Source organism: Nematolebias whitei, chromosome 14, assembly GCF_014905685.2.
Source record: "Nematolebias whitei isolate Nwh7 chromosome 14, NemWhi1, whole genome shotgun sequence".
NCBI classification, from domain to species: Eukaryota; Metazoa; Chordata; class Actinopteri; order Cyprinodontiformes; family Rivulidae; genus Nematolebias; species Nematolebias whitei.
In genome coordinates this window covers 16,821,468-16,841,802 of record NC_056511.1, presented here as the reverse complement: position 1 = coordinate 16,841,802, position 20,335 = coordinate 16,821,468, and the positions used below count along the sequence as shown (strand labels likewise).

The 20,335-nt window shown below is 40.2% G+C and overlaps 1 protein-coding gene across 1 annotated transcript; it reads right to left on the bottom strand.

Moving 5' to 3' along the window:
• Positions 1–1,230: 1,230 nt before the first annotated feature.
• On the bottom strand, positions 1,231–16,647 carry LOC119420510 (lissencephaly-1 homolog B). Its single transcript, XM_037687918.1, has 11 exons — positions 16,489–16,647; positions 6,545–6,806; positions 5,504–5,588; positions 5,345–5,419; positions 4,862–5,068; positions 4,165–4,333; positions 3,646–3,748; positions 3,310–3,538; positions 2,769–2,870; positions 2,534–2,690; positions 1,231–2,412 (listed from the first exon to the last, which is right to left on the bottom strand). The coding sequence occupies exons 2-11, from the start codon at positions 6,574–6,576 to the stop codon at positions 2,339–2,341; spliced, it is 1,233 nt and encodes a 410-aa protein (XP_037543846.1). The 5' UTR covers positions 6,577–6,806; positions 16,489–16,647; the 3' UTR covers positions 1,231–2,338.
• Positions 16,648–20,335: the final 3,688 nt, after the last annotated feature.

The window sequence follows — 20,335 nt, the reverse complement described above, 5'->3', positions numbered from 1 at the left end:
GTGAATTTGACAAACAGTGGGATCAAATCTGACATGGTAATAATGATGACAGATCTCCAACACATACTCTGCATATTACAAATCCTAATACCATATTTTTCGCTATATAAGTCACAGTCTTTTTGCATATATTTGCATGCCTGCAACTTACACAGCAAAGTGACATCTTTTGTGTTTTTTCCCATATTTATAATCCAATTTTTGGCTGAGATCTGACAATTTCATTCATTCTGACATGGTAAATATTGAACACTACCATTTTCAGCCACTAGAGGTCCCTTGACCAGTAAGGCAAGTAAAGTCATTAATATCCAACAATTTTCAGTCAGGTCATCTGGACAGTATGACTGACTGAAAATTGTTTGATTGTATACCTGGATTATTGAGCATGGACTTTATGTTATTTTTTGTCTCATTAACAGGTAATAGTGGCTATAAAATGAAACACTTGGCTTGCCTTATAAAGCCACTGTCGTCTCGCTCCCGAACTCCTGGAGCAAAACTTCAAATCAGCTGCATTTCGCTGCAACACCCAGGCAAAATGCAGCTGATTTGACTATTAAAGTGCATTTATTAAGGACAAGTTAAACCGAGATGCACTTTGCTGTAATTTCGAGCAAACAAATAATTGTTTTTAGGTCGTTAGCGTATTAAATTTTGAAGAAATGCACAGCCAGTCCTCCCATACACGCTCCCGTGGCCGTGAATCGGCCTTTAGCAGTTGATTTGACCGTCAAAGTGTATTTATTAAGGAAAAGTTCAACTGAGACACACCTTTGATATAATTTCGAGCAAATAATTGTTTTTAAGCGTTAATCTTGTTTAAGTCCTCCCATGCACGCTCCTGCGGCCTCCATTTGGCAGCCCATCGATTTTTGGCACACCAGCCCACATTTTCGGGTGGTCAGCGGTGACGCATAATAGATGCAACTTATACGACGAAGTGATGCATCCCCCCCCCCCCCCCCCACACACACTTTATTAAACATATTTGGACTGATGCGACTTATACAGCGGCAAGTACGGTAATTGCATGCTAGGCCTGCAAATTATCAAAAGCTTCTCATGCTGCCTGCATGTTTTCCTGCAACATAAAGGAACGCAAGCAGAAAGACTGAGAAGAAAGAAAATACTGCAGAATCTAACCTCACTTCAAATCCTGACGTTTTCACATCATCGCACTTTTCCTTCCTTAAAAGCACACAAAAAAATAACATGCAAAGAAAAAAGTTATAATTACAGGTTTTTTTATTTCATTACGCTGCAAACAATGACATCCAGATATATATGATACACAACGTTTACTCTGTGTGTGTGTGTGTGTGTGTGCATCTGAGTGTTTGTAAAGAGCAGTGAGACCACAGAAAGCTGAATAAAAATCCTGGAGCCCTGGATGAATTAACAAGGCAAAGACAGAGAGCTAGAGTGTTTGTCTGGAGCAACACACATAAAAACACACACACACAAACCTCATAGAAAGTTTCCCTCAGTAAACCACACGTTTAGGGGCTCGTGCCTGTGCTCACAGCAGCTTACGGATCACTACGACCCGGTGAACGTCTACTAGAACTCGTTTGTTAAAAGAGATGAAGTTATGAAGGACACAGTAGGCGAGAAGCTTTGCCAGCTCTCTCATCTCACCATCAGAGCAGAGGTAGTGGAAAGGTTCTCCTGTCAAAACACACTCACAACGTATACACGTATGTACACATGCACTCGCCCAACCTCTTGTGATTCAACTAAGAAGCTGCTTGATTATTTTTATTTATTTGTTTCACCCTCTTCAGGACACTTTTTTTTGGCGCCGTCTTTCCTCATACCTTCATCACGATAAATGCCGTGACACATCCCAAAAAATGGAGACATGGAGTAAAACAGAACTAAACAACCTAACCCCTTCACCCTTCAGGAAGGGGTACAATGAGTTTCTGTGCACGGTCAGCACAGAAATATTTACCCTTTGACTCGATGGGAAGTTATGACAACAGCATGTTTATTTTGCAGACCTAACAGTGTTTGTAGTTGGAATCACCATGCAAAGCTGCTTCTCGTCGTTTGGAGTATGTCGGAGATCGTGTGACATTTATTTAGCGTACCCTACATCCAGAATCATTTACACAAAAAGGACAATAGTCATCCTAATAGGGCCGGAGCAATGTAGGGAGGAGAGGGGACAAGGGACAGCGTCTTGGTCAACTATGGTTTTGAGTGCGAGGGGTGGGGAGGCTGGGCGTCAGGACAGAGGGAGGAAGCTGCTGGGAAGCATGAGGATGGGGACTTTTTTTTTTTCTTTCTTGGAATTGGTAGAAGCAGGGCAGGACGAGAGACGGTGGTAATCTCAGCGGCACTCCCAGACTTTCACTGACTGATCAACGCTGCCTGTGACCACGTAGGGAGCAGACTTATGGAAATCTGCAAAACGGGACAAATGAAAACGTGTTCAAGCATGTTTGCAGAAATGATCTTAATACCAAGTACACAGAGACCATTTCAGGTTGGATTCTTTTTGTTGCATTCATAAACTGTGCCTCACCCAGAGACGTAACAAAGTGTTCGTGGGCAGACAAAGTCTTCATGCAGCGTTTGTTCTTGTAGTCCCAGATCCTAAGGGTTTTGTCATCAGCGCAGCTCACTACAAATCGTCCTCCGGGATGAAACAGCACCCCACGCACCCAGTTGTCATGTCCCACCTAGATACACAGGACTGATTACCCACCACGCTCTCAGCAACATGAGCCCGTCATGAAACCAACACGTATACAACTCACCAGAGTCATAAGGCAGATCCCCGTGCTGACGTCCCACATCTTAATCGTTTTATCTCTGGAGCCAGAGAGAAGAAAGGGACCGGGTTTTCCACTCTTTTTATTCTGAAAGAAACGGAAAGAAGCATGACAACTGTATCAAAGACAACAGTGTAGTTTGTCATAATGAAGATTATTTTGGGGGAATTCAGTATTAACATTTAGTCATAACAGCTTGACAAAAACTAGAAAAGGATTTAAAAAAATTGTACTTCACTACATCTTGTTTTATTTACATTTTAAACAGCCTTTCAGATTATTTGAAGAAAAATAATATGTCAAGTTTGTGGGTCGCTCTGAATAATTCAGACATTGTATTAGGATTTTCAATATCTTTCAAACTTCAATAAGCAAAGATAATTCTTTGTTGCATCTATGTGTTACAAACGTCAACAGCAGTTAACTCAGGAAACACAGTTTGCTCTCTAAATGTCTGGAAGCTGATTCTGCATTTCACCATAATCTTCAGGAGGTGAGCGTCACGTTGTGCAGCAGTAATTCTTACCTCTAAGCCTGTGGCATCCAGGATGGTTGGGTGAGCGCTGTCAGGAGCCCACGAAATACACTCCACCACATGCTCGTGCTCCCGCAACTCAGCTTTACACTCCTTGGAAGCAACCACCCAAACACGCACCGTCTGGTCGTTGGAACAGCTAGCGATCAATGAGCCGTCTTGGTTTGGACGAACCATCCTCACCCACTCCCTGTGGCCTGCAAATGTCTTCACACAGTACCTGCAAGGAAACCCACAAAGTTACTTACAAAAAAATAAATAAAAAAAACATACAAATAAACGTCAAGCAAACAGTTGATACCAAAGAGTCTTATCTTCCTCACTTACCCAGTAGCCACCTCCCACATCTTGATGGTCTTGTCTCTGGAAGCAGACACTATGTGGTCACCATTTGGCATGATGGCTACAGACGAAACATTGTGATCATGGCCTGAAAGACAAAGTCCAATATTTAATTTGCATCACCGCTCCGTGTTCATTTTCATACTTAAACCACACTGCCAGTCAAGTGAGTTCAAAATAAGCATCCTAAAACATTTACAATAACTAAACAAGACTAAAAATCAGATATAAATAATTTCTTTTTTACTTAAAAGTTTAACAGTTTGCTCTCAAATTTATAACGAATATTTGCACAATATGACCCTGATTAAACTGAAGATAGAAAGGTTTGGATGAACTGCCTAAATACTTGTACATTCTTACAATACTTTCCCCACAAAGTTGAATAATGGCAGAAAAACAAGGTCATAAATAAAAAACTGCAAACGTTAACATTTGTGAAACAGAAACTTCTTTCACAGCTGTTTCTGTACAATATTTTTTTTTTCTATAAAATGTCCTCACCATGCATTGTTCGGATGCATTCAAACCCCTGAAAGTCCCAAAGTTTGATGCTCATGTCAGCTGAACATGAAGCCAGCAGCTTCCCTGTGTGGTCAAACGAGATGTCCTGCACAGAGTCTGTGTGGCCTTTGAGGGTCCGCTCAAAGTCCCCAGCTTCATAGTCCCACACCTACAATCACAAAGAGAGCAAACAATCAGTGAGCCAGCTACGTCTCTAATGATCAAACAGAACTAAATCATCCTCTGACCAAATTTGAATAAACTGGTTAAATTTAATAGCAGCCAGTGGACTTCATCCAGTTACACACAGGTTATTGTTTAACAATAACAAAAGGTTAAAGGATTACTGAAAACAGACTATAATGTACATATACATTTATATACTGTTTGAGTAAAAGAGGGAACTGGAGCAGAAGAACAAAAAGGGAAGATGAATGCAGGCAGTTGAACAGAGGATTAAAAGCTAAACTCTAAACACTAAATAAAAAAGAGCAGCTTCAGATCTACAGCTTTGAACTGAGGGGTCAGAGCTGAAAAAGCAAAAATAAAAGATTTCTTAAGATTGTCTTTAGTGCATTCCGATAGTGACCAAGTGCACCAAGTGTAACTGAACTGAAAACATGGCCTTCAGCAGGTGGTATAATGGGATACACCAATGAAAAGACCAGTAAAGTGTATTGAAAACACTGGCACACACCTTGATGGTAGCATCTTCAGAGGCTGTGACCATGACATTGAACACAGGATGGAATATGACCCGTGTGACTGGAGCACGGTGCCCACTCAGGGCGTATCTCTCTGGGGGACGGGGGATCCACTCCTTGGGGTCCCTCTTCTGACCCACGGGTCCTCCGTACGTTATGTCCTCCTTCACCTCATTCAGCTTTGATTCCAACTCCATTACCTGGACAATCAAGATATTTCAGAACATGTTGAAGTGTTTCTTCCTACAATTAAACAATAATTCACTGATTTAATTAAAATTATTATTAATTTTATAAACGTCCATCACATATCGGGAAGAAAATGGTGACATCAAGTTGTTTAAAGGATTAATTTCATATCACGCATCGTCCATGAAGGAGCCACTACACACGTTTGTCTCTTGCATATACAGCGATCAACAAAAAACAAACATCTAGACCAATTTTAAATATCAGTAAGTTCTGACATTCCTTACCTTCTTCTGTAATCTGATAACAGAGGTCCATTTCTTTTCCAAAAGCCCAGCATATTTCTTATCTACTTCTTCATTCTACAACCAAAGCAGACACATTGAAAACGACTGCCCCCACTTTATTATCATTATTATTGTGATTGTGCACTTGTTTCTTCTTACTATATCTAATTCTGCTTCTTTCTTGAAAGTGGAATAAGCCTCCTCATATCCATTAGAACGTAGATAGTCAGCTATAGCACGATTTCTAAGAAAAAAAACAGAACAAAACCAGGGTTGTTAAAAGTTGGCTGTGCTATTTTAACTCAACTTCACATACTGTTTTCACAGATGCTGTACTGAAGCTCTACTGCAGACAAACATCAAGTCACAGCGTTTGTCCTAAAGAACTTGCCATGGCAGGGTGCTCATCTCATCTGGGATTTTTCTCGACCAGTTTTGGGGGAGGGGACTGTTTATTCTGGCAATTTTGGAGCGCTTGGGGGTGGGTGTGGTTCCAGCGTGAGGGAAGAGGCAGCGCACGCTACCTTTAGCTTTTAGCTAGTGCGCCTTTATAGGGCGCTCGTTTCTGTTAACGGGACGGTGCGCCCCGCTCGTATAATGGTGGGGGAAACAGTCATCACTAAAAGCAGAATGTTTACCGAATTATCTGTGATTAAACCTTTAGCATATCAAACACTGTTTACCCAACTGCATTTATAATATGAAGTGCAGTCTAGCGGTGTCAGTCGTGTACATAAAACAGGTCTCTCTTGTAAATGAGTCCTCGTGGCTCAATGAGACTAACCTCTATAAATAAAGGTTGAATGACCATTAAGGCAGTAATCCGTGTACAAAGCTGCTCACATTAACCAGCCATCACTTTAAGTTCCTGCTTGTCACCCATCCCCCTCAGTTCTTCGCTCATGTCATGTTGGTTATGAAATATTCACTAAGCAGCTATCAAGTGCAGCATCTTAAAATCGCATCTCTTCACATTTCCTCATGGATTTCTCATTTCTGTGAATATTTTCTGGACTTGTTCGCAACAGCTCAAAAAGTCCCACTGAGCTCAGATGTGAAAAGGACATCATGTGTTGCATATTTGTGCTTTTGGGAAGACTTCAAAGATCAGCTGAAACCTACATGTGTATTTATCCGTTACATGCATGTCTGTGCTTGTCTGCATGTGCAGCCTATAACCCCTTGAATAATTGCACTCACAGTTCATCTCTTTGTCTCTGCGACAGCACCATGGTGCCTGCTGTTTTCTCCCTCTCAGGGAGGTGAGGATGAGGTGATGTAGTGGGGGTCTGACTGGGAAGCGTGTGGTGAGGAGGAGTCTGATCCGTTGGAGGCTCGAAGGTGGTGAAGGAAGAGCCACGCAGGAGGAGGTGAACTACAGAGACAACTGATCACCAGGATGAGACTCCACAAGCGTCTGCACGGGTCCAAGTATCACTCCCTAATGCCACGTGTCCATCACCTGATGAAGAAAAGAGTTGTTTTATGTTTTTAAGCAGAGGAAAGATACAAGAAGTCCTTTAAATGTCATTTTTGGTTTCTTAGTTATGAAGTTTCCAATAAACTACTTTGTTAAAATGTAAATGAAAACAAGACCAAAGCATTTACAACTTTAACATGATTTTGTGCAAAAAGCATTTTATAAAACAATGTTGTAAAAAGTGATTTTATTAAAATATTTAAAAGGGTTGTCTGAAATTTAAAAGGCACTGAATAGGAACTCAAAGTAATACTTTTATTTTATTGTTTATTTATTTATTATTTATTTAGCTAGAAATAAAAATAAAAAAACCCAGAAGTTTAGTTAAGGATGGGTATTTTAAGCAAGATTACTATTCAAACATCTTCTGCAAACCTACACTTTCAGTTTTAATTCCAAATTGATTAGCAGTACTTGCTCACAACTGGAACACTCCAACAACTAGAAGCCAACCAAAGCATTAGCACTAAGTTTCTTAGCAGACAGACCAGACAACACAAATTGTGTGCGAGTGTGTGAGACAGAGACACACAGACAGAGACACACAGACTGAGACACACAGACTGAGACACACAGACAGACAGAGCTAAAGAGACCACAAGTGCAATGTGAGAAAAGACAGACTGAAGGTTTGGTCAAAAATATTTCCACAAAATGGCAGCACAGATCATTCATCCATTGTCTTATGCCTACTCCTTCCTGTTAGGGTCAAGGGGGTCACTGGTGCCCATGTCCAACCACATCACCATTATACAAAAGGGGTGTTCCGCCCCGTCAACAGAACCGAGCACCCTGCCTACCAACACCCATATGCCCCTTTTCCATTAGTACCGGTACGGCCCGGCTCTACTCTACTCGGTACGGTACAGGTTGTGTTTCCATTATGCTTTCAGTTCCAGTGGGCGGGGTTCAAACTGACGTCACGGCCTCTCACCAGCTGGTGGCGCTGAGACGTGTGTATATATATATATATATATACATATATAGATATTATTTTTCTCTTTAATTTTACTCATTGATTGTTGTTGTTGTTGTTAAGCACTTTGATAACAGGTTCTGTTTTAAATGTGCTCTATAAATAAAATTTACTTCACAAACGTGCTAGCAAAAATGCTACTGATATACTGCTCTGCCTCTGGCAATCTCTCCCTCATATTGTTTTGTTTAAACATATTGAATAAACTCAGTTTAGCAGTTCTCCTAGTGATTAACTAATGTTTAAACTAAACACAAAGTTGCTGTGCATCACCCTTGATCTCTCAGAAACAAATCTTTTAGTTGTTTAATTCAATTCAATTCAATAATACTTTATTAATCCCAAAGGGAAATTATTTTGTTGTTGTAACTCGTTATCCTCATTTCATTAAGAGATGTTATAGATACTGATGGCTGTAGACAGGAAGGATCTCTTGTAAAGGTCCATCCCACAGTGGATCCTAAGAAACTGGCTGCAGATGCCGTCTGATCCGTCCACCCAGACTCGGCTGACCTCTCGGTTCCCCTGGACTGTAGGACCACTTGAATGCTGGGCTGAACTCCTCCCAGAGCGATGGCCACTCCTCCCAGCAGTCTGCCGAGCTCCTCGTCGCTGCGGACAGACAACTGTAGGTGCTGAGGGACGATCCTGTCCTTCCGCTGTCGTGAGCCGTGTTTCCTGCTAGTTCCAGGATCTCAGTGGTCAGGCACTCGAGCACAGCTGGCAGGTAGATGAGAATATATCCACAGAACATCCTTTTCAACTCATTTGAAAGTTGGGGCCATAGTTGAGATATTATTTGAGCTTTTGAGATGTTAATCAGCTGCTGTTGTTGTAGAAAACAGCATTGTTGCCATGGTTACGCATCATAACAAATGTCCACAACTTAAAAAGTTTCAGTAAAAATCCTTCCGGCTGCACAGCATCTGATACCAGAGGAAACAATCATCCAAAAAATATGATTTACATCCAGAAAATCAGGAATTAAAGTTTCCAAAAGCAAAATCTCAAAATGAAAGTAACAGAGCTGCTCCAACATGCTGCCACCTTGAGCGGCGCAATCGATGGGGACTGGAATGGGGTAGAGGTATGGCAGCAGACTTGGGACCAGAAAGTCGCAGTTCGACTCCCAGTTATTCCCACATGTCGTGGTGTCTCTGAGCAAGATGCCCAACCACTAACTGCTCCCCGGGTGCTCAATAGCTGCCCACTGCTCCACCTGGGTGTATCCCAGGTGCAATGGGTTAAATGCAGAGAAGCAATCTCATCATTGTATGGGAACATACAATGATGCCAACATATAGCATACTTAGAGACAGGATGGTCACACAGGTCATCACTTCACATTATTGAGACATGATGCCAGCTTACCATTTAACACAGGCCACCTTTTCACAGGGCACATATTAAATGGTAATGTGTGCCCATGTTCTCGTGTTCCATGGGTTCAACTTGACCCTACTCAGGTTGACTTCTGGCGATTTGCCACGGTCCTTATATTCAATGGTTCTGCACCACACCTCACTAGTTAAGGGCCTTGCCACTGCTGGTTGCCATCCCCACTCCGCCCTGTTAATGGGACCATCCCTTTCGTGATTCCAAGTTAACTGCTCCGAGGTGACAATTTTGACACAAGCAGACAGCAGCCGTTAAATGACCAGCGGAGCTACATCACTGGATGACCCGCCCAACAAAACTGCAAAATACATCTGAATCGCAATTTCCTCTCCGATTGTTGCAGTGTGGGCTATTTTTTCCCTTCCAATTTTTAGTTCAGTATGGGAGCTTCAAAATTAATTCTGTTGACCAATGACAAGGTCCAGACCTTTCTGTCTTTATTGGTAGATCAGAGAACCCAACCCCCTTTGTTATTTGCAGTGACAATACTGCTCACTTTGCACTGACGATCCCGCCTACAGAGCAAGGAAATAAGTCAGTGGCAATTCACCTATATTTGAAAAGAACCAATAAGATGCAAACTGACTTAAGTCACATTTAAAGTGGAAAAGTGGCTTAAGTGCATGTTCAGGGTCTGTCCATTGGGTGTTCCCATCAACTTTCAGTAGGAGGCAGAGGATGGCGAGTGTTTTGCGACTTTGACCTATTCAGTAAGTTGTGGTAAGTTTCAGGCGGCCATGCTATGAGGACCTGCCCATGTCGAAGCAGCACACAGTTATATAGAAAACTACAAAGACTGCAAAACCGAGTCGGATCGAAAAAAGGAGAAAAGCGTGATGCTGAGACTGGACAATGAAAAGATCACTGTCGATCGTTCTGCTCTGTTGCTACCTCACTTCACGACACAAAGTCAAACTGGTGATGGGTTGGCTTCAACCCCATTCAGAAATTACTTTGTGGCAGCCAGAAGAGTCAGAAGATGCAGGACCCGACTTGACGGGTTTTATGAAAGAGCCTATAGCGTAAGATGACTTGTAGAATGATGTTTGTGATGTTACTGTTGATTGGTGTGTTTTGTTCACTAATTAGATTTTGATTTATTTTTCTTGACATGTGAAATGAAATCTCATCTACAATGATGTTTTAAAGTTTGTGAACCCTTAGGGAGTTTTTATATTTCTGCATAAATATGACCTAAAACATCCGATTTTCACACAAGTCCTAAAAGTAGATGGAGAATCCAGTTAAACAAGAAAGACAAAAACATTATATACTTGGTCATTTATTTATTGAGGAAAATTATCCAATATTACATATTTGAGTGTCAAAAGTACATGTGAACATCTAGGATTATCAAATAATTTGAAGGTGAAATTAGAGTCTGGTATTTTCAATCAATGGGTTGACAATCAGGTGTGAGTGGGCACCCTGTCTGATTTAAAGAAGAGGGACATATTAAAGTCTGCTCTTGTGGAAGTGGATTATGGGATGAACAAAAGGAGATTTCTGAAAACCTCAGAAAAAGAGTTGCTGATGCTCATCAGACTGGAAAACATTACAAAACCATCTCTAAAGAGTTTGGACTCCACCAATCCACTGTCAGACAAATTGTGGACAAATGGAGGAAATTCAAGCCCATTTTTACCCTCCCCAGGACTGGTCGACCAACAAAGATCACTCCAAGGGAAAGGCAATTGGCGATGTCATAAAAGACCCCAGGGTAACTTCTAAGCAACTGAAGGCCTCTCTCACATTGGCTAATGTTAATGTTCATGAGTCCATCTGAGAACACTGAACAACAATGGTGTGCATGGCAGGGTTGCAAGGAGAAAGACACTGCTCTCCAAAAAAAACATTGCTCATCTGCAGTTTGCTAAAGATCACATGGACAAGCCAGAAGGCTACTGGAAGAATGTTTTGTGGACGGATGACTGAGACCAAAATAGAATTTTGGTTTAAACGAAGTGTTATGTTTGGAGAAAGGAAAACCCTAGATTCCTACAGAAGAACCTTATCCTATCTGGTAGTATCATGGTTTGGGCCCGTTTTGCTGCATCTGAGCCAGGAGGGCTTGCAATCATTGATGGAACAATGAATTCTGAATTAGATCAGAGAATTCTAAAGGAAAATGTCAGGCATCTGTCACCTAGACGTAAGAGGTGGGTGATGCAGTGAGACAATGACCCTAAGTGGTTCTACCAAAGAATGGTTAAGAAGAATAAAGTTCATGTTTTGGAACGGCCAAGTCCTGACCTTAATCCAATCCAAATTTTGTGGAAGGACCTGAAGCAGCAGTTAATGTGAGGAAACACACCAACATACCAGAGTTGAAGCTGTTCTGTACGGAGGAACGGGCTAAAATTCCTCCTAGCCAGTGTGCAGGACCAACAGTTACTGGAAACGTTTAGTTGCAGTTATTGCTGCACAGGGAAGTCACACCAAAGGTTCACATATTTTGCCACTCACAAATATGTAATATTGGATCATTTTCAGCAATAAATAAATGATCAAAGTATAATATTTTTGTCTCATTTCATTCAGCCTTTATTTCTACAGGTTAGTCTCATTGAGTCACGAGGCGTGATTTGTTTAACTGGGTTCTCTTTATCTACGTTTAGGACTTGTGTGAAAATCTGATGATGTTTTAAGTCCCATTTATGCAGAAATATAGAAAATTCTAAAGAGTTCACTTTACTCTGTTCTTGGTTGCTTCACTATTCAATGTTAAAAAATGTTGAATTACCTTTTATTATAAACTAAACAATTTACTCATTTAACCAGAAATGTGTAAAATATCCCAGAACTCCCCCTTTCTGTTTGCAAGATGAGTAACTGCAGTAAAAGTGGAACTCGCTGCAGTTCAACAATTGTCACTTGACCAAATAGGTCAACTTCCAAACTATTACATAATCATAACAACCTTTGTATAATGCACTAGTTTCAGACATCTGAACTCCACCAAGTGCATGAAAACAGGCTTAAAATTACATTTATAAAAACTGTGTGAATAAGTAACACTTTTAGTCATGGGCTAGATTTACGCAAGCTTTCAAAACCAAAAAAGTGCCTATCATCTCACCCACAAGTAACTGTGCTGTGATCTAGACTCCATGCTCGAGTGGCAACACGATAGTCATAAATGAAAAAAAGGTTCAAAGTCCAATTTATGTATCATCTTCTTATCAAAATATAGGAGAATGAAGTGGTGCCTAAAACCTGAGTGACAGTCTGTCCAAAGTTTTTTCTTATTTGAAACAAAATAATTAACTGCAAAAAATAAACCTTTTCAAAATGTATGATTAGTGCAATTATAATATATAATGTACATATTTTAGCATTATTCAAAAGGGTGCTGATTCAATCAAAACAGAGACTGGGCAAAAGCTTGGCTTTCAGGAGCAAAAGTTCAAGAATAAGTAACTCTTTTGATAACTTGATCATTAGTTGTTGTTTTTTTCTCTCTTCTTTTTGCTTGTTACCATTGCATTAATATTTTAATATTCTCAAATAAAAAGGGCCATTTAGGGAAAATGCATTGCTCTAGTAAATTACGGAAAAAAAAAAAGAAGGGATAATTCTGCCAAATACTTAACAATCACCTCATCTAAAAAGTAATAACTAAGCTGGCCTTATGAGAAAAGCAAATTTAAAAAAATTTAAAAGACCATCTTTTTCTCCTTTCTACACCAGTACTACTTAAATTAACTTTTTGACAAAACCACACACTAAAAAAAAACAAAAAAACAATATTGCATGTTAGGCTGATTGGTAACTCTAAATTGTCAGGTGTGAGTGACAAAGTGAATGGTTGGTTGTCTCCATGTGTCCCTGTGATGGACATGCGACCTGTCCAGGGTGTCCCATCTCTCACACAGTGACTGCTGGACATGGGCACCAGTGACTCCTATGACCCGAAAGAGAAGAAGCGGGTAAAGATAATGGATGGATGGAATTACAAATCAAGCCAGACAGTCCATATCTATAATGTTACACTTGTGTTTTGAGTACTTTTTTATGTTATTATATTTTTTACAATTTAAGATAAACCAACTATTTTAATGTACCAAAACAAGATATTGAAGCATGAATTGTACAATTTTGTTTAGCGTGCAAGCCGCTGGGTCAACAGGTGTCTGACAGCACAAACTGAACCACATGGTAGAGTTCACAAACAATTTAGATGTAACATTTCATCCAACTGCCATCTCACAATACTTTGTGTTTGTCTAATTAATGATGTTTCACAATATATACATTTTAATTTTATTTTGCGTTTTAATAGTGGCCTGCAAATCTCAGAATAAAAGGTTAATTGTGCAACAAGTGTTTTTGAGAGAATATCCAAACAGCTGTAACATACTCCCAGAATAAATCAATTGTACACCTTATTGGTGATTATTAATTAAAAATAAGCGTAGTTCTTCCAAAAATTGAAGAGATGTACATTATAATGAACATCCAACACTACTGAAACAAAGTGGAGAAAAGATGTGTATAGCATAACTTTGACGTGGGCAAAATTTTGAAAATTCAGATTATTTTTGTAGCGATGGTGTAAAGGTTCTCCATTCTTAAATCCCTGATCATTATCGGCAATGTTTTGTTCTGAATACTTAGTGGTCGCTATGAAGGCTAATCAGGGAACAAGTACAAGGAAAAATATTACCGGTAAATATTTCTCATCTCTTTAGAAACAAGCTTTATAATTTTTTTTTAAATTATTTTACTTCCAGGTTAAACACACTAAACACCAAATAAAAAAAAGACAACTTACACTGAACTGTTAACACCATCAATTTAACAAGCACATTAAGCAAGCCGTGTTGTTCACACCCTGAGGGTTGGTTTAGCCAAAGGGAAAACAGTCCTCTCATTTGTGTGCATGTAGAGACAGGCCAAGTGAAATTAATGATATTTGTGCTGAAGACGATATACACTAATGTGACCGCAACGTCAGTTTTCCTGTGCCAATCTATTCAAAACCAAACACAATAAAATGTAAAAGATAAAGACCAAACTATCCAAATATCTTTGTTTTCCAAACTAGTTGATCTGAATCTTGGACAAACTTTCTAGACTAATTTGTGTTTTGGAAATTGTATGAAAGTCAAACTTGTTGCCTGCCAGTGAGAACTTCAATTAATAACAATTATCTGTTATTTGAACGCTTGCCATGCTGTAAAAAACAATGTGCTTTTCAATAAATAAAGATGGAAAGGCTCATCTGTATTGCCCTGATTTAAGGGCGAGACATTCTTGAAAGTGGACATTCAGGTACTTGGTCACGTGAACATACTGTTCAAGGAGGCTGACATATTGGTCTGGGGGAAAGTTGACACAATAGTGAGACGTTGTCGTGTGAATGACTGCACATCTAAAAGAAACATCCAAACAGAAAATGTTTAATTTTTTCCATCTGCAAGACCGAGAAGGGAAAGCTGCTGTAGGCACACTTTGGTCACAATGTAACACACATACATCTGTTTGACACATTTTAATCACCGTTATTTTTTGTTACTTTAAGTATATATGTAATGATTATCTACAGGTCTGTACTTCTCTATTGTGAATATAAACCTAACATATATATAACCAAACCGTTAACTTACAAACTGCTGAAAACAGAGATGGGGCGAGTTAACAGAGCATTTTATATAATCATGGCTCAGTTGGTAGACCTGACGCCTCTCAGCAAGAAAGTCGCCGGATCGGATCCCGGCCGGGGAGCCATTCGGGGTGGAGTTTAAATGTTCTCTCCGTGCATGAGCAGGTTTTCTCCGGGTACTCCGGTTTCCTCCAACACACCAAAAACATGCATGTTAGGCTGATTGGCAACTCTAAACTGTCCCTAGGTGTGAGTGAGAGAGTGAATGTTGTCTCGTTTGTCTTTATGTGTCCTCGTGATGGACTGGAAACCTGTCCAGGGTACCCCGCCTCTCGCAGTACGCTGAATATATTAAATATTAACATTTACTGAAAAGCTTTACATCTGTAATTATTAGAAAATACGTCTTACGTGGACGCTTTAGTGCAGGTGTATGCATCTTTGTAGTTCCAACTCCGACACCGTCAGGTCATTTAGTCACGTATGCACCAGGAGTTTATCCCTACAACATTCTTGAATATACTTGAAGGAATATATATGAGACAAAAACAAAATAATCTACTTCACTAGACTTTTAGTTTTCCACAACACAATGGTATTTTCCCCACCAACCAAAAATGGCGGTTTACATCACGTGACATATGACGTCACGCCGACTTCGATATTGTTGCTGTCTTTTTTTAAATAGCACGAGCCTGCATATTAAAACACAAGGCAACATGAGCTACTATAGAACTAAAACAAAAATAGTTTCAGTAAGTGAATGAGACAGATCTTAAAAGCTGAAGTTTTACGCATTCCGACAATTGTTCACTTATTCTTGGTCTCCACCCTACTCCGATTTGCAATTCATAGTAATAACTTGCAGTATGCTTGATAACATAAATTAGCTTAAGACATAAATAATGTTTTTTTATACTAGATCAAAATCTCGTTTGGACGGCGTCTTTCTGAGCTTGTAGGGACGCAAGGGCAAAGTTGCAGCAAAGCCTGAGCAACGCCCTTCCCAGCTAATGTTAGCCTAGCACAGCAACGCAGTCGTGAATTCATAACCAAACAGCATCAAACAAAAGGACGTTTGGTCTCCGACAACTGTGGCAGCTCATTAACAAAGCACATCTTAATAATAAACTCGCGCTCACGTTTTACCTGACATCAGGGGAAAAACATGCAGTTTGATTAACGGCTTGATGAAAAAGACAGAATCAAGGACAGCACTGAAGTAACAGTTAAGAGTGTCATAATAAAGCAACATGGTTCACAATAAATGCAGGATTAAAGCGACAATTTTTCAAATGTTAGCCTTTGACTGTAACAGCACCTGTTTATCTCTTTCGCTCAGAACTTCCATAAAAAGGTGTAGCTAGCACTACAATTCACAACAAGTGCCTCATGCGACTCATGTATGGATCGAAAAGTACAAGGATTTAGTGTTTAAAACACAGTTTAATTCAGTATATTTGAATACCATAACTGTGTCGTCTTGGTAACGTTCAGTCAAAACGATAGTGCTTTCTAACAATGACAACTTTCACCTCTTAGCTTAGCTTAGCACAGCGTTCGGCCTCTCCGCCATTTTGAGCTCTAGACGGGAAAGCGCAGACACTGCAGCCAAAGACGTCGTCAAAAATAGTCTTTCAGAGTTCCAAAACAAAACAGAAACGCGCGCGTTCCCTCTCACTTACCATCACATACATGACGAAACGTGTACTCCCTTGACAGGCGTGTGCTAACAACGGGAACCTCTAAATCTGATGACTTTTCCACATCACCCGGCACGGACAAGCAGTTTTTCTCCTCTCTAGTACCACACCGCATTCGCCCCAAGCTAACGGTCGCGATTGGACGTCGGGGGCGCGCACGTTAGGTGGGCGGTGGCGCGCACAGTGGACGCCCTACAATCGTTTTAGGTTTAAAAGGAAATACGTCAAATATATAAATTACGTGTATTTTTATTGTTTGTTTCAGTGTTATTTATTTGTGACTTAGTCCATTTTAAATGTAACAAAATGAAAAACTGGAAATGCATGTTATCAAAGAAATTATCCACCTGTTACATGGAGAAATAACAGTTGTTTGCTATTTGAATACTGTTGATTGCAGGACCCCCTTGGTTTTCTTTGTAATTTGTTTCCTTAACATATGAAATTTAATTAGATTTTTAAACATTTTTTTATGTGAGTTCATCACAACGACACCATTCAGTATCGATCAAGGCCTGGGATAACAGCTGCTGACAAACGGTGCCAGCGCAAATTATGACAGTGTTAGTTGAAAACCACAAGGAGGGAAACAAGCCAGGCAACAAAGAGGGGGAGAAAGAAAGTCAAGCATGTAGGCAGAGGGTGACAACTTTAAATAAGGGTACAATGACAGGCAAAGGTGAAGAGCTGGCTGACATGATGCAGAGAAGGAAGGTAGATGGTTTATGTGTCCAAGAGACCAAGTGAAGGGCAGCAAGACTAGCAGCATTGGAGTAGGGTTTCTGTTTGCCATTTAATCAACACCATGGAGTGGTAGAAAGATAAATGGAGTTGGGGTGGTCTTGAAGGAGGAATTAGCAAGGAATGTAGTAGAGATGAAAAGACAGATAGGGTGATGAGTCTGAAGGTAGACGAAGAAGGTCTAATGATGATTGTTGTCAGTGATTATGCTCCACAGGTTGGATGTGAAATAGAGGAGACAAAGAAATTCTGCAAGGATCTACTTTGTAGATGACGTGATAGAGAGTATTCCCAGGGAGGAGAGCTGGTGACTGGAGCAGACTTGAATGGACATGTTGGGGAATTGTTGGTGGTTTAATATGATACAGAAGAAGTTGGACAAAAAAAAAACTTGTTCATTCTTCAAGAATTACATAAACGTAAATTTTATTGACAATGCTTTGTTTTTAGGATTACAGACATTTTGGCAAATTCTGTCACGGCATTGATCATGATCAAGCAGGAGCAGCTCATCTTCCAAAAGCAGACAGCACCTGGGTAGCATAATTATTATTTAAAGTGACTGTTGTGCCTGCCACGTGTTTCTCATGGTTGAAATATCCATGACCCTTTTTTACAGAGCATCCAGGTGTGCTTTTGTAATGTTCCCTTTGTCCACATTTTCCTATTATCTGCTGTTTGTGCGCCTCAAGCTTTTTGCTTTGAAAACCAATTTTCCATTTTTTTCATTTGAACTTTTCTTTCGGTTCAGTTTTCTGGTTGGGCAAGCACTTTCTTCCACTATAAAGTAAAACATGTTGCAGAATTTAGCTCTTGACTCACCGTTTGTTAGTCTAACAGTGGAAATGAGCGCCACAATCTCAGCATTAGCCGTTACTTTCACTAATCCTGAAGAGGATGAGAATAAATCCATGTCTGGTCGAGCTGCTGAAGGACACTGTTTGGTGTGGGAAAATACATTCCTTGAAGGAATGCATATCACCCACTGCCTTTCATACCAGAGTTTAAGACTATCTTATGTTCAGAAAACACAAAGTTGTAGCCATTTTGATCAAACCTTAAAAATAACATTATGCATGACCTCGTGCAAAGTCGCAAGATGTCACGCTCAGAGCATGTGTTGTAAATGACTCTCAGCTACTTTCACACCAAATTTTATTTCAGTATCTGTAAAACTGACTGACCAGTTTGTTTTTAATGGTCAGTTGGTTGTGGCAACCTTTCGGCGCTGGGCAATTATAAAGAACTACTAAGTTTACTCTGACTACAGAGTCTAGTTAACATCATTGTGCTAACCAGTGGAGGTGAGCTGTCGCCTCCTGTAGATATGGAAGAAGATTCTGAATGATCACATCCGAATGCCTGTTTTTTTTTTCTTCTTCTTCCTGTTTTGTATCTGTAAGTTGTGCGCTCACTCGAATATGCTTGGCACAGTTCAGTCCATGAGGCTCAACCCAGATGAAGACATGAGAAGTTTCACTAAAGAGGTTTATGCAGATGACATTTTATTTTTCATTTTCAGTCTGATTTGATGTGACAAGTTGCTCTGTTCATGTCTGTTTGTCACCAAAATAAAAGTTGATCCAGTGCTCTTATTGTTGTGTTTGGTTCTGTGACTCCACTGCAGCAATCTTTTCATTTGTGTTGCTCGTACCGTGTTCAGTCGGTGTCTCTGAAGTGCTTTCTGTGTTTTGATCTTTGTCTTTTTCACAATGATGTATCAGCGCAGGGTGCTGCTCTGACCAGACGCCATTGTTTTCATCAGAGTTTACCTCCGATAGCTCAGTGATTTGCTCCTTTTCTGATATTTGATTTGTTGAAATGGTGATCTTTTTAAACTCATTTAGTTTTTTTTGCTCTCCTGACTTTAGAGTATGTTTGTCTTTTGATGCTTGTGGGTCTCTTTGTATCTCCATGAGTAAACGCTCTTGTTTCATTCTTTCTTCCTTAGTTTCTGTGAGTGCTATTTTCTCTCTCTCTAAAGTCTCATCAGTCAAAAGTGTCTCTGTTTGGGACTGAACTTCTGCTTGGACCTCAGCGTCAATCTTTGTCTCAGCTTCTCTCTGACACTCAACCTCGGAGCAAACCCCGCCTCTTTCCTCCATGTTGGCCCTCACGTCTCCATCTTCCTCCTCAGACACCAGCAGACACACCATGGGCTCCACCAGAGTCACTTCCCCTCCCGGGTCGCTGCTCAGGATGATGTCAGGAAACAGGAAGTGCTCTGGATGAAGGTTCATCACGCCAGTGGAGACAGAGAACAGATCGTCCTCCAAACTGCATGTCAGGCTCAAAGAGTCACAGTCACTCTCCTCGCTGGATAACAGAGGGGACTGTTCTGCCCCACACTGAGCAAGAGCATCCTGGTATTTCAAGTAGTTTGACAGAGTGTGGCAACACTGGAAGAGGTTTCCCATGATTCCTTTGGTGCACAAAACTGTTCAGAGACAAAAGAAAACATCAAAGTGTTTGATAAAATTTCAATTCAATTCTATTCAGTTTATTATTGTAGTGAGAAGTCACAACAGAAGTCATCTCAGGGCACTGAACAGAAACATTCATTTATAAAAATAATAATTTAACACTATTTGTCTGTGGAGCAGACTGCTTTGAATTTAACTCCATCACAGAACTTTCATCTTGAGCAAGCATGAAGGCAACAGTGGAAAGGAAAAACTCCCTCACAAGGAAGAAACCTTTAGCAGAACCAGGCTCAGGACTTGATAGTGTATCCAGTTTAGTTTTAGGAATTAGACCTTTCTAAATAATCTTTTAAAAACAGAGCTAACAAAACAAAACATGCCGGAGGTTGTTAATGTCTTTGACTAAAGGTAAAGGAAGACCATATTGTTTTTGCTCATCTGTGCACATGTGTTCATGTATTTGTCTGCTACCAAATATCATGAACCGATATACCAGTTGAAAATGACATTAAGTACTTGGGTTACTACACGTAAAGCTACTAGCCTTTACAACATTTTTATTGTACACATGTGTTAATTTCTTCTTAAAAAAAAAAAAAAAGTAGACTTCCGCTTTCATCTGGGTGACGCAATCCGTTGCCGAGCAACGACCTCCTTCAACTTTA

Excerpts from the sequence above, each read along its gene's own strand:
- LOC119420510 (XM_037687918.1), bottom strand. The coding sequence starts at position 6,576 with ATGGTGCTGTCGCAGAGACAAAGAGATGAACT. Across the intron at positions 5,589-6,544 it reads CAGAGACAAAGAGATGAACT|AAATCGTGCTATAGCTGACT; the intron begins GTGAGTGCAATT and ends TTTTTTTCTTAG. Across the intron at positions 2,691-2,768 it reads GGATCTGCCTTATGACTCTG|GTGGGACATGACAACTGGGT; the intron begins GTGAGTTGTATA and ends CTGTGTATCTAG.